Below are 13,430 nucleotides of genomic sequence, written 5' to 3'. Positions count from 1 at the left end.
CCCAAAGAAACTGAGCCTAAGGATCAAATGATCCAGACCATTGAAATTTGATCTAATGACTACAATTATTATAACTTTTAGAGGAACCTCTGTTCGTAACCGTTAAATCAAATTTCAATAGTCCGGATCATTTGATTTTTAAGCTCATATTTTTTGGATCCGGTGGGAATCCGGTTCCAAATGGAAAGAGTTTTTTTTATTAAAAAAACAATACAAGGAAAGCAAAAGATTTTTTTTTTTTTTTTTTTTTGAGAATAGTATGGAATATAACAGATTACCCTTTACTTTGGACCGAAAGATAAAAAAGTAGGATAATATCGCAAAATCACCCAATAAAATATAAAGATTTCCCAACCCAACTGAAAAAATATTATATACGAGGGACGGAAGGAGGCATATAGTTACAAAATTGCAGAGCGACAGAGAAAGCGAGAGAGATGTCTTCCGGCGTCCGGGAGAGAGAGAGGGTGTTTGTGGAGCACTGTAAGGGCGCGAATGGCCTTGACAAGGTTGTTCTCAGAGAGGTTCGAGGCTCCTCCGCGGAGGTACCACCCACCACCGACCCTTCTCTTTCTCCGATCCTTTTTCATTTTCTTCAACGTTTTCTGATTCTGATTTTCCTCTTTTTATTGTCGCTGATTTATTTGTTCTTGATTATTTCCTCTATCCTTTGCTTTGTCTAGGGAATGCTGGTGGATTCTGTCTATTAGAATTTCGAACCAAATTTTCAATTTAATTCATGTGAAATTGTATCCGAATTTTTTAATTTATTGGGTTTTGTTGGATATAGAATGAGCTTTGTCCGTATTGATGGCATTACAATTTCCATGAACAATAACAGATAGAATCAGAAAGGAAGAATTGAATTTCAATTTTCAATCTAGTAATGTTTGATTTCAGTAGCCATTTTCTTGCGTTTGCGTAACTGTTTAGACATTTTGCTTAATTATGATTAGCTTCGGTTTCTTGAAAATTCTTATTAGTTCTGCGAGGTAATTGTTCGTTAGATGAGCGGTCTGTTGTTCTAATCTTCTTCTTTCCATGTGTATTATGCTTTTGAATACTCTTTTTGTTATTATTATTTCAAGTACATCTTGGCACTAGTTGTGTGCTACTTTGAGTATGTGACATCGTACCCAAGTTATAGTGGGATGGAATTCCTACTGGGATTCATTGTGATGAAGAATGATGATCGGCCAGGTCAGAATAGGCTTCTGGGTTCAGTTTTTTGTGTCCTTAATAGCCAAATGATTTGAAACGTGTTGTGGTATTCAATTCAGGATAGGTTCTTTTTTTGGCAATAAAATGTGCTATTATTGATCTGTTAGTGGGTTATGGGATTTTGTTGAATGCCTCGTTAGTTTCTCTGCAGTGTACTCGGGTATACAAATACGTGAGACACCGCTTCTATTAGTAGTTTTCATCCGATAAATAACAAATGAAAAAGATGTACAGAAATAAAAAGGAAATCATGAGGGGTAAAAGGATAGTAGTCCAATTAATTTGAAGTTTTCTTGCTTAACAAGAGTGTGCATTACCAGTTACTTCTTTATCCTGTGATGTGCAGGTATTACAAATTTGTGTACCTTTTCAGGCCAAATAAAAGTTCTTGTGCCTTTTACTTATGTGTCCCTCTAACCCCTTCGTTATTTATACTCTTTATTTCAAATTTCCCACAGAAGACTATTTCCTGGGCCTCTGTTCTCTATTTGCGTTCCTATGCTAGTGCGTGTGCATGTGCAGGTTTTCACTGATTTGCTAATGTGCTGGAGGACATGTCAAATAGCACCAGTAATCTTATCTTGACAATGTTGCCTTGTGTAGTTTTATCATTTCATTATTTAGAAGAAAAAGTATTGTGTTTCCTTGACTAGATTGATGTAGTGCTGAATTTTTATTTATTGTATTCCTTATTCAATCTTATGTAATCTTCAAATATTGGGCTTTACCTTGAGTCTCTCTGGGTGCTCTCTCTCTGTTTTGTGCAACAGTTCTTGGGTTTGACAGAAAGATTACTGATAAACATTGTTTATACTTCTGAAACAGGTATATTTGTATGGGGGTCAAGTTACATCATGGAGAAATGAATATGGGGAAGATTTGCTTTTCGTTAGTAGCAAGGTATAAGATTTCAGTATGTTGCCCAGATTATCTTATGTCCTATGTAGGGTTGCAGTCATAAAGGTGCTTCATATTTGATGCTATCCTAACTCTCTAGGGTGGGATGTTAATGCCTTTATGGAGGTTTTAACTTGTAGTGGTTGAAAATTGTAACATTGTGATTATGACAGTACAGATTCTTTATTTTGTCTTTTGAATTCCTTTATCTCTTGCTTACTTTGATCTACGTCAAAATATCTTCTCAGGAAACAATAAGAAAAAGTAAACTATTAAAGTTGGATCAAATTCTAGGCCGGTGTTATATTCTCCTTATCTTTGAAAGTATACAGGTAGGAGGGAGTGGGAGTGATAAATGAATAAAGCCCATAACTCTGTAATTTGGTAAAGGTCATGGAGCATGCTATTATAGAGCAAACTATGTAGACTAATCATATTAAATCCTTTTGCTAATACAATTTTAGATATATTTTGATTGCATGCATATGTGCGAACTGAAAAAAAAAAGGAAGGCACATTTTTAAAATAAGAAAAAGCTACAGAAAATTGAAAGTTGGGTGGCTTTGGAAAATGCTACTTCCCATTCACCAATTATTTTTCTGTGACCTTTTATTTCCTTTCCCTTTTGTAAACTATAAATAAAGTCCATTTGTCACTATTTATATTTGAGGGAAGTAAATAATCAATGATGACACTTCAGACCTCCACCTCCTTCTCTGACAAATTGTTTCCTTCGTTGTCTCTTGCCTCTCTTTTTTCTGTAAAGCTCTAAGACAATGAGAAAAAATTGAAAAGGCTATGAGGGATGTGGAAAATGGTACTGATTTTGGAAAGACGTGAAGTATGGTGAAATTTTACATAGTCTTGCTGCAGTAGGAAGATGTGTTTTGTGTGGAGGCTTGCATAATAATCCTGTTGCAGCCGTATCAGGGTACTCCAGGCTTATTATGAGTAGAAAACAGAAAGACCTTTGTAGCTTTGAGAGGACATATAATTAAAAGAACCAAACTCAGATGATGGAAATTTGGAGAATGGATGTTGAGAATCATACAGATGTCTGCTATGTGTTATGTCAGTTCCACCACCCATGTCTAATATTGGGTTTCAGTAGGTAATGCTTACTGATCTAGCATAGCTGTGAGTTTTTTCCCACCTTTTCTAATATAAATTCTTGCTTTTTGCAGGCTACTTATAAGTCTCCTAAGGCTATCCGTGGCGGAATCCCAATATGTTTTCCTCAAGTAGGTGTCCTTCATCGATTATCTCTACTTTCATTCTTTGGTTACTTTTCGTTTCTATTTGTTTTGAACATAAATAGTGTTCATATGCAGTTTGGAAGTCATGGTTCTCTTGAACAACATGGATTTGCAAGGAATAGGCTTTGGAGTATTGATCACAATCCCCCGCCTTTCCCAACAAACAGCGGTAACAAGGCTTTCATTGATTTAATCCTCAAACCCTCTGAAGAGGATGCAAAGATCTGGCCTCATAGGTATTTTACTTAAAGTTGATAATTGCATGTTTATGTAAGCTGTAAGGTAGTGTGCCGTTTCTTCCTGGTGGATGGAACAGGCAATTGTCCGCTCTGTGCTCGTGTACACACACACACACACACAACCACATACAGATACACGTCATATATGGTTATGGCGCTATCTTGCACAACCAGTTAATTAAAATACTACTCTATAGTCTATGAAGTGTTAGATTTTAAATATGTCAACTCTTCTTATTCATATTTTTTATTGCTGGATACCTGTTTGGTTGAATTCTAATTATTCAGTGGATCTCTGTTTTGCATTGCTTGGTTATAATGATGTAATAGCAATTTCTTGCAGATATGAATTTCGCCTTAGGGTAACTTTGGGACCAGGAGGGGATTTGATGTTGACTTCTCGCATCCGAAATACAAACACTGATGGAAAGTCGTTTACATTCACATTTGCCTATCACACCTATCTGGCTGTAACTGATATCAGGTTTAAAGATACAATTTCTTGCCGTTGTTTGAATTGTTTAAATCAAATAGTTTAGCGTTCCTGCATGGTTTTCTTTGACAAGAACTGGAAGGCATTGTAGACATATGCTATTATATTGCTCGCCGTCTTTGCTGTTGTTTAAGCATTATATAAGCCATATATATATTTTTAAATACCAGGTTGTAATTCCTGTCAGATTTCAGATTGTGAGAATGGAAGGGATAAATTGATATGTTAGGGTAACATTCATTCGATATGTTTAAGTTTTGATTTTTGATCTGTTAGAGTAACATCCATTTGTAAACATTGCAAGACATATTCTGGTAGCCGATTAATCTGAATATATTGTCTAATAATATTAAAGAATTTCAGGGGAAATTTATCACACATTTTTCTGTGTATGCAAGTATGAGTGCATATCATGTATGGGTTTATAACATTAGGAAGTCCCTGTTTTGAAATTTTGTAATGAGAAATAAACTACATCAGTCATGAGAAACCTTTCTCTTGAAATATGGCAGTAGACGTTTTGGAGGTCCATTGCTTACTGATGATTCAATGGCAAATTCCTGGTGTTTTCCCGATGGTGTTTATTCCATCTTCCTTTGAAAGTATTTGTCCCTGTTTTCTTAATAAGTAGTAGAGCAGTAGATAGTTTAATTGACAGAATTTAGTAAAGTATTGTTCGAATTTGGATATTCCATAGATGAATTTCATAGTTGGCATCTCTACGCCGTGTGAGAGACCTGTTTAATGCATACCTATGATGAATCATGTCAGACATGGTAAACATCCCATTGGAGGCCTCTATGTGCGTCTAATCCATGGCTGGAAAGTTTTCCTTTCTATTGTTTGTGCATCAAAATAATCCATGGTACACAGTGTCTTGGGGGGTCTCTGCATCAAAACAATCCTTCTCTGCAAAGTGTTCCTTTGTGTTTGTGCATTGACTGTCATGTTGCTTTTATATAGTGAAGTGCGGGTAGAAGGACTGGAGACACGGGATTATCTGGATAACCTGAAGAATAGAGAGCGATTTACTGAGCAAGGGGATGCAATAACATTTGAGTCTGAGGTTAATGTTTGGAGGATTGATGTTTTCCACTGTTGTTTTGGTTCTTATTTATGTTTATTTGTTGCTAAATGATGTTTTTTATTGTCAAGGTGGACAAAGTTTATCTCAGCACGCCTACAAAAATTGCTATTCTGGACCATGAAAGGAAGAGAACATTTGTGTTACGGAAGGACGGGCTTCCAGATGCTGGTGAGTTTTGATCAGTCAATTTCTTTTGCTACAAAACTATTATGTCAAGGAATTCATCAAAGAAAATCTGCAGTTTTAGACATGCTTTTATGAGGTTTTTAGACTTTTAAAAGAATTGACAAGAAGCCATCTGTCTTATCCATGCTAGATATTAAGTCGATTGAGTAAATGTGGAAGGTCTGCGTGTTTCATTAAAGGGCTTATGGGCATACAAAACAAAAGTCATCTTTAGTGTTAATCAGATTGTCCTTTTCCGTTGCAGTTGTCTGGAATCCGTGGGATAAGAAAGCAAAGGCAATTACTGATTTGGGGGATGATGAGTACAAGCATATGCTGTGTGTCCAGGCTGCTTGTGTGGAAAAGCCTATTACTTTGAAACCTGGTGAAGAATGGAGAGGAAGGCAGGAACTGTCTGCTGTCCCTTCCAGTTACTGCAGTGGACAACTTGACCCACGGAAGGTACTGCTAGGCGGTTCGTGATGAGCTATTTTGATGCATCCATTGTACAGGTAATTACTAAAATAAAATATGCCTTTTCTACCTCCATTATTGGTTTGAAGATCATTGTGCTAATAGATAGGACTGCACATGCATGGCGGGCATGTGTTTGCGCATGCTTTTTATGTAACTCTTGAGTCGTCCTAGTCTTGACATGGAGAACTTCAAAACAATTTTTACTAGACCTACCCAGTGTTTGTGTGTTCTGATAAAGTAGCGAGTTCTAAACTTTTAGAAGACTTGTTCTTACTTAACCACTGGTTGTTTCATCAAAAATAAGAAAAATAACAAAGAAATCAGCAGGTTACGCAGCCATAGACATTTTAGACCCCGTGTTTAAACATGTAGCATTGATCATGGCCTATAGTCATGCAATATATTTTCCGTTATCAGTTGGATTTCAGTTTCGCTAACCTTTTCAAAATAGGAATGTCTTTACAAAAATTATTAATTTCATTCAAGTATTTTGCTTATATTTTCTTTCTATTGTTTCCTTTTGCGACCAAGTGGTGATGACTATTATATAAAGGCATTGCAGGCACAATTTGCATTCGAGGTTTGGCATGATTTTTCGGTTGGATGGCAGATTCATTACAAAGCCGAATTTGTCTATAAGGAGTTTCATCGGATATTTGATTAATGCAAGAACACGAAGGCCAGTTAAAGAAAAGTTAGTTAATTATTTGTACATCTATAGGGACTCTCTACCAAAGAAACAAAGAGGAGAAAGCAGAAGGCATTTTCGCTCCCCCTTTGTTTTCTGGCCTTTCACAACACTCCTTTTAATCGAATTATAAACCGAGATGATTGTATTCTTTTCTGTCGATGAGTATTTTGTTTATCTTTGGAAGCGTAACGTTACCGAACACTCGATGGATTGGTTCGTTTGCAAGATTTTGCACTGTGATTTTTAGTTTGTTTCATAGATGATATTTTATGCATTTTTTAACTTCTTTTTTAATTTCTTGGGGGAGAAGTTACTGTTTGGTAGCAGAATTTTGTTTTTTTCATTTGGAGTGGTTGCAATTGTGAAGATGAAGAATTATCTTTCTTTAATCTTTTCTTAACTCTCTTTTACCTAAACCCTAAACATTTGTCGCAATGCAAACAATTAAGGTGTAACTTGCGCACTGATCTCTAATTTGTTAAGGATTGGAAGTTTAAGATATTCATGGTGGAAAAATACTCTCCACTAAGTTGTTGCAACTAGTAATAGTGACGGTAACACTAAAGAGTCTTATGGTTCGACAAGATAATGGATTTGGGATTGTGAAATTTTCTTTCACATGTTTGGTGTGTCCAAGATTGGAAATAAAATTTTACGAGTTCACGGACATTTGTAAATTAGGATCTAGAGCCTGCGGACCGAGATGTCTAGAGTTGCGTTTTTTGGGCTTGTTGCTCACACAGAGCGACATGACCTAGGATTAAGGTTTGGTGTTTTTTTTTTTTTTTTTTTTTTTATAAATTATTAGTCAATTTGGAGAATAGTGATTCTATTATTCTTACAAGGAGGTGATACTTGTACAACAGAGGGCAATCAATCCCGGACAATAAGGGAAATAAATCTAATTACAATAATAACCCCTATAATCAGGAATCTTAAATATACAAAAGTCAACAAAAACAGCACAAAATTGAGGTCTGAATGATTTTCAAGTCTCTCTTTCTATTTCCTTTAGAACTTTATTGTCGTCATTAGTAAAGATCACGGCCTCTAATTGGAGAGAGAGAGAGGACTAAAGATGAGGCCGGCAAATTTTGAGGTTTTAGAAGTTTTAATGTTTACAAAACTACTCGAAAATGCCTTTTACATTTACAAAAATGCCCCTGCTGTGTCTTGCGGCTATAGAGTTTGTAGATTTAGGGTTAAGAGGAAGGAGAGAGGATTTCCAACATACTAAATATTGAGTTTTAAGTAATAGTGAAGTCGTGTCAACAATTGAGTGAGAGAAAAGACGAGTAGGAGAAGATAGCTGATAGTTAGTATCTCTCAATCAAGTATCCGTAAATTAGCAATCTGAATCTCCTGAATCATATATAATGTAAGTTTAGGTTGGAAGTTCATGGCATCCCTGAAGATATCAAGCCAACAATATTGTGAACTCTATAGCTTGATAGGCTTTCTCGTACCATCACGTACGTAATATATGCTGAATGTTATTTTCGCCACAAGTACACATTATACAGGGACTAGGGAGGCTCTTAATTTCTTTCATTTTTCAGGGAAAATATTATTTATATTTACACATACGTAGTGCCGTATTTCATCCATCTTATACTGCGATTGACACCTACAACAGTAGTGTGCCACTGCAAGTTTTGGCAACAATTTGGCTGTAAAATATGATGCCAATAATGTGAGATGCTGGACAGCAGCAGCGGCGACAGCAGCACATTATTATTATATGTATTATCTGATTGGGGTCCCATGAGTCTCATTGTTTTTATGCGCATGCATGATTTGAAGAGAGCGGTGAGGTTTTACTACTATTATTGTTAGAAGACCACTCGAAAATTCTCCGGAAGGGTCTCTGTCTTTGGTGCTTGCGTTTGGCCGGCGGGTTGTTGTCTGTGTCTCCACTCAGCATCTGCCACATCACTTGCACATCTTGATACCCACATGTTTGTACGTCATCGTGAAGCTTCAAAAGCCCATCACCTGCATCCAAATTCAGCCACACAACTTTTTCAATTATACTTAATAAAATCTGAAATATATTGAAAATATATAAAGTGGTACGGGTTTTGTGATTTCGACATCAAGGTTGCATCAGTGAAGATGTTGATCCTATCTTTAGGCCTCAGCTTTCGGCTTAAGTACGAAACGAAAGATTGGTCACTCACCACAGTCCCACCCATTCTGAGTTGGAATAAAAAATAAAATAAGAATGGTCCCTAAAAGTATATATCACTTTAAAAGGTCTCAAATCACTAATTATGACACACTTTTGTCAATTTTATACGAGTACAACTACTACGATACAGTAATATAAATTTTATACAAGATCCAACCGTTGTAAGGATGCATCAGATCCTTATATATCTCCATATCCAAGATCTAACCATTAAAATTCTAGACCACTGAATATTATGTATCATGAAACAAATTCGTCTAGGTCTCAAGTGTATTCCCCAAATCTGCAATGGGATCTTTCAATGCATAATTTCTATCTTAGTACTCTCAAGTTTTCCAATTTTCTAATTTTACAATATTCCAAAGTTTATTTCATCTCACTTTCGTACCATTTTCATACATCAATTATTCTTTTCATCAATAATTGACGGGAAGAGAAGAAGAAAAACCCTAAGACCTTAAAGAGAAACCTAGACGAATGATACCATGTAGAAATATGACTTTGTGTAGTAATGTGTGTAAATATTGCAATATATATAGGACTAAACAATTTCGTTTTTTTTTTTTAATAGGAATCCCTTAATAACTAAAATTGAAAAATTATAGAGTAAAGTACAAAAAACTATTTCAACTATTGATGTCACGACACTTTCATACATCATCTTTTAACATTAACAACGTCATACCTCATCTTTAGAATTTGATTCAATGTTATACCTTCCGTTACTTGACTGTTTACTTTTCAGTTAAATGCTGACGTGGCTTGATTCGGAACCCACTTTCCATTAAAATATTATTAAAAATTAAAAAAAAATGATTAAATATTTTTAAAATAATAAAGAACAGTATTAAAAAAAATATTTTGAAAAAGGCCGGAAGAAGAAGAAGAAGAAGAAGAAGGGAAAAAAAAAAAAAAAAAACCCAAACCAACCCCATGCAACCCAGAAAGAAGGAGGAAGAAGAAGAAGGAAAATAAAAAAATTCCAATGCGAAACCCCCCCCCCCCAAAAAAAAACCCAACCCCCTGCTAACCCCAAATCCACCACTCTCATCCATTCTCCACATCCTCTTCCGCACCCATCCTCTACCTTCTTCGCGCACCCATCTTCCCGCTGAAGGGATCTAGGTTTTTTTTTATTTTCTTTTTTTTTTCTGGGTTGCAGGAGGGGGAAGGGGGGGGGGGGTGGTGGGGAAAGGGGAAGACAAATTGGAATTTTTTTTTTTGGGTTGCAGGGGGAAGAAGATGAAGATAGGGAAGAAGAGAAAGGAGGGGGGGGGAGGGGGAGGAACTGAGGGTGGGATTTTTTTTTTTTTTTTTTTTACTTTTCTTTGTTATTTGAATATTTAAATAATTTTAAATATGTGTTTTTTTAGTTTTTAATAATATTTTAATAGATAATGGGTCTCGAATCAAGTCATGTCAGCATTTAACTGAAAAGTAAACAATCAAGTAACGGAAGGTATAACATTGGACCAAGTTCTAAAAATGAGGTATTACATTGTTAATTTTAAAAGATGAGATATAAAAGTATCGTGATAACAATAATTAAGGTAATTTTTTATATTTTACCTAAAATTATAATACATGCAATAATTACAAAGATGATTTTGAATTTATTTCCATTAATCTAACAGTCCTCCATTAATTGAAGAAGTGGCGCATTTTGTCCCATCAAATTTGTTCCACGTGGGGCGATATAAAGGTCAGTGATGTCACATGAAAGACTTAACGAATAAACAAATGGATGTATGAAAGTAATAGGAAAATCAATGTTTGAGGCTTTGAGTACGAAAGTGAGATAAACAAAATAAACATTTAAATACTAAAGGCAAAAAAATTAAAAACATTATGGAAGTAAAATGGAAGGTACTCTTCAGCTTGTAAGTGAGAAGTTTTAGATTCGATTTTCGTTAAAAAAAAATACGAACTAAATTAACATGGCTAGTCTATATTGAATGTATTAAAAAAATCTAAATTTAAAAAAATGCCTTTTTTTCTTTAGGGCCTGTTTGCAAGAATTTAAAATGGAAAATAAAACAATAACTTTGCGGAAGGTTTGGTGGAATTCATCATTATGTTGGGGAGAACTTCCCAAATGATGGAATCAAAACTTGTCTTCTCAAATTTCTTAAAGTTACTAAAATTAAAATTTTCACTATTTTTAATTTTTAGTGGGGAAGGCTGAGTGTTTTTTTTATTACATTTGGATGTGAACTCAAATGAACAAGCATCAGATCACTAGACTTTGCTTTTCTTTCTAATTTGGCTAAGTGGAGTAACAGTAAGCTCCATTTAATTATTAAAATGAAGGAAAAAAAAAAAAAAAAAAAAAACCACTCATAACTTTTAGGTAATGGACCCTCATTTTGACTAATGTTTTTTTGGGTACGAACAAATTCATTTACCCAGGCACCGACAAAATTTAAATGTATTGTATCATCCATTAATTTTCCTTCTGATTGAAAACTATAACTTAATTGACTTAATATTACGGTACAATACTCTTCAATTTATAAAAGACAGAGATATAGCTATAAGCTCAATGGGCTATAGCGGCATAGCCTAGTGCAATTCTTGGAAAAATTAGAAATTACTACCATGATTTAGCCTAAATTTGTGAAAATAAAATTTTAGCCCATCCTAAATCTAATTTACACTCCGTGCTTCAAGACAAGGAAAATATTAGCCCACTCCTATATAAATTTCTAGCTTTGCCGTTATTGTAAGTAAGGTCTTAAATTCGACCTTTTTAGAATGAAAATTTAACAGTAATTTATTGTAACTGACCAATTGTGTGATTTAATCTAAATTTTGCATCTTTTAGTGTAAATACATTATTGTGTTAACAAATTATGTGAATTCATATATACTTTTGTCTACGGGTAAAGTAAAAATATTCATTTTTTTTGTCATGTTCATCATGGTAAGATAGCGAACTTGATGATGTTATAATCATCAATGATTAGATTTTCTTGTGGCCTTTTCTAGAAGTTTTGATACTTGTGGATGATTAAAAAAATATTCAATGTACACAACCTAGAGAGATAAGGGAGATTTTTTAGTGTGCCGAATACACAGTCCAGTATATCAAGTGTCATAATACAAGTGATTCCGGCACACTAAAATTTAAGAGATAGAGCCAATCATATTATTGTATTGCCTTCGGTAGAAGAATGTTCTTAAAATAATTCTAAATATGGCTGATAAATAAGGGACCACAAATCAAAAATTACAGAAGTGGGGGAGGTTAGCCAAACATGACACCTATTAGAAAACGTTATATAATACTCAGTGATGTAGCAAAAATGAAAGTGAATCCTATCAGCACTAACATTACTCATGGATTAACAAATCAAACCGGTTTGCAACAACCACTTTGAATCAAAATTAAAGATACAATTTTAATGTTATGTGTCATTGAGTGTTACTGGTGTTTTAACCACTAAATTTGAATTTCACAGTTGTTAAATATTTTATTTTTGATCTCATATGTTTATATTTATTTTTCATATCATTCATGGCCAAAAAAAGTGCAAAATAAAGGAAAATTTGTTTGACAAAGAGGAATGAAATTAAAACATGCTTCCTATGAACGCAATGAAAAGGAAACAGAAGAATACAGAGACGAGGAAAATGATAGAATAAAAAAAGAAAAAAGTGGGAGCGTCTATCTATATGAATTATGAAGCTTAATATCTAGCATGGAAAATTGTGAATCATCCACCACCAAGTTTTCCAAGAGAAAATAAATAAATAAATGGATTAGCTACACATATATATGCAGCAGATTATGAATAAAACAAAACTATACATAGATAAACTGAGAAAGAAGAAGAAGAAGAAGAAGAAGAAGAAGAAGAAGAAGAAGAAGAAGATGATGATGATGATGATGATGATGATGATGATGAGATGATATATAAGTGAGTGACTGACCATTTTTGCGATCCTTGACACGAGTAGAGACGGCAAGCCAGACACGGCGGACAGGGAAGATCATTTTGTCCCAAAAATCCATCAACCTTTCTTTTATCACTTTTACTTTCTTTCTTCCTTTCCTTTTCCCGCCACTCACTCTAACTGCTGCTGTGCTGCTCCTTATCCCTGCCAGACCTGCACTCTCTCTCTCTCTCGAGAATTAATAAGGATGACACAAAGAAATGTTTTTACAGAGACTGAAGAGAGATTAAGAGGGGGGCGACTTCGAACTCAGAGAGCTATTGAAAACCTATATGTACAGATGCAGTGCTCACCACCACCACCAATAAGAACCACCGACACATCTTTCTCTCTACTCCTCACTGTTCATTATATTCTTTATTTAAGCTCTACTTTTTTGTGTAAGAATAAGACTTTTTAATTATGTTGGTCTACAAAAATACATCTTCAAATATATATGATCTCATTAGTTAGAACTAGCTAGGTCGACGAATTCTTAAAGAAAAAAAAGGCAATTAGGTAGTATAGATATATTTTTACATTTTGATGTAGAAACGATCAGTGTTTATTGTATCTTTTTTATATAGTCGTTATGTTATAATTTTATCGTCGATATATGGCAAATATGTCCTTGTAATTGAAAAATAATTATTCTACAAGTTAAATTTGATATTAACTATTTCTGCATCTTGCAATACTGAAAGACTACTGCTGTTTTGAGAAACAAGTTATGAAATTCCAAAGGTACAAAATTATCATTTTGCCCCTCGCCTTTAA

The 13,430-nt window shown here is 34.5% G+C and overlaps 1 protein-coding gene and 1 long non-coding RNA gene across 3 annotated transcripts; one reads left to right on the top strand and one right to left on the bottom strand.

Moving 5' to 3' along the window:
• The first annotated feature begins 380 nt into the window (after positions 1–380).
• Positions 381–6,679, top strand: LOC137707755 (putative glucose-6-phosphate 1-epimerase). 2 transcript variants are annotated; one of them, XM_068446670.1, is made up of 9 exons: positions 381–545; positions 2,047–2,121; positions 3,303–3,359; positions 3,450–3,610; positions 3,957–4,097; positions 5,070–5,172; positions 5,262–5,361; positions 5,624–5,870; positions 6,398–6,679. In XM_068446670.1, the coding sequence occupies exons 1-8, from the start codon at positions 438–440 to the stop codon at positions 5,839–5,841; spliced, it is 963 nt and encodes a 320-aa protein (XP_068302771.1). In that variant the 5' UTR covers positions 381–437; the 3' UTR covers positions 5,842–5,870; positions 6,398–6,679. The 2 variants fall into 2 exon arrangements, with proteins under 2 accessions (XP_068302771.1, XP_068302770.1); XM_068446669.1 differs by having other exon boundaries at positions 6,389–6,679.
• A 1,369-nt stretch (positions 6,680–8,048) lies between these two features.
• LOC137708217 (uncharacterized) lies at positions 8,049–12,790 on the bottom strand. Its single transcript, XR_011064767.1, has 2 exons — positions 12,651–12,790; positions 8,049–8,521 (listed from the first exon to the last, which is right to left on the bottom strand). It is a non-coding gene; the product is annotated as an uncharacterized lncRNA (long non-coding RNA).
• Between the last annotated feature and the right edge of the window lie 640 nt (positions 12,791–13,430).

Source organism: Pyrus communis, chromosome 11, assembly GCF_963583255.1.
Source record: "Pyrus communis chromosome 11, drPyrComm1.1, whole genome shotgun sequence".
Taxonomy (NCBI): Eukaryota; Viridiplantae; Streptophyta; class Magnoliopsida; order Rosales; family Rosaceae; genus Pyrus; species Pyrus communis.
This window is presented reverse-complemented; position numbering and strand designations above follow the sequence as displayed.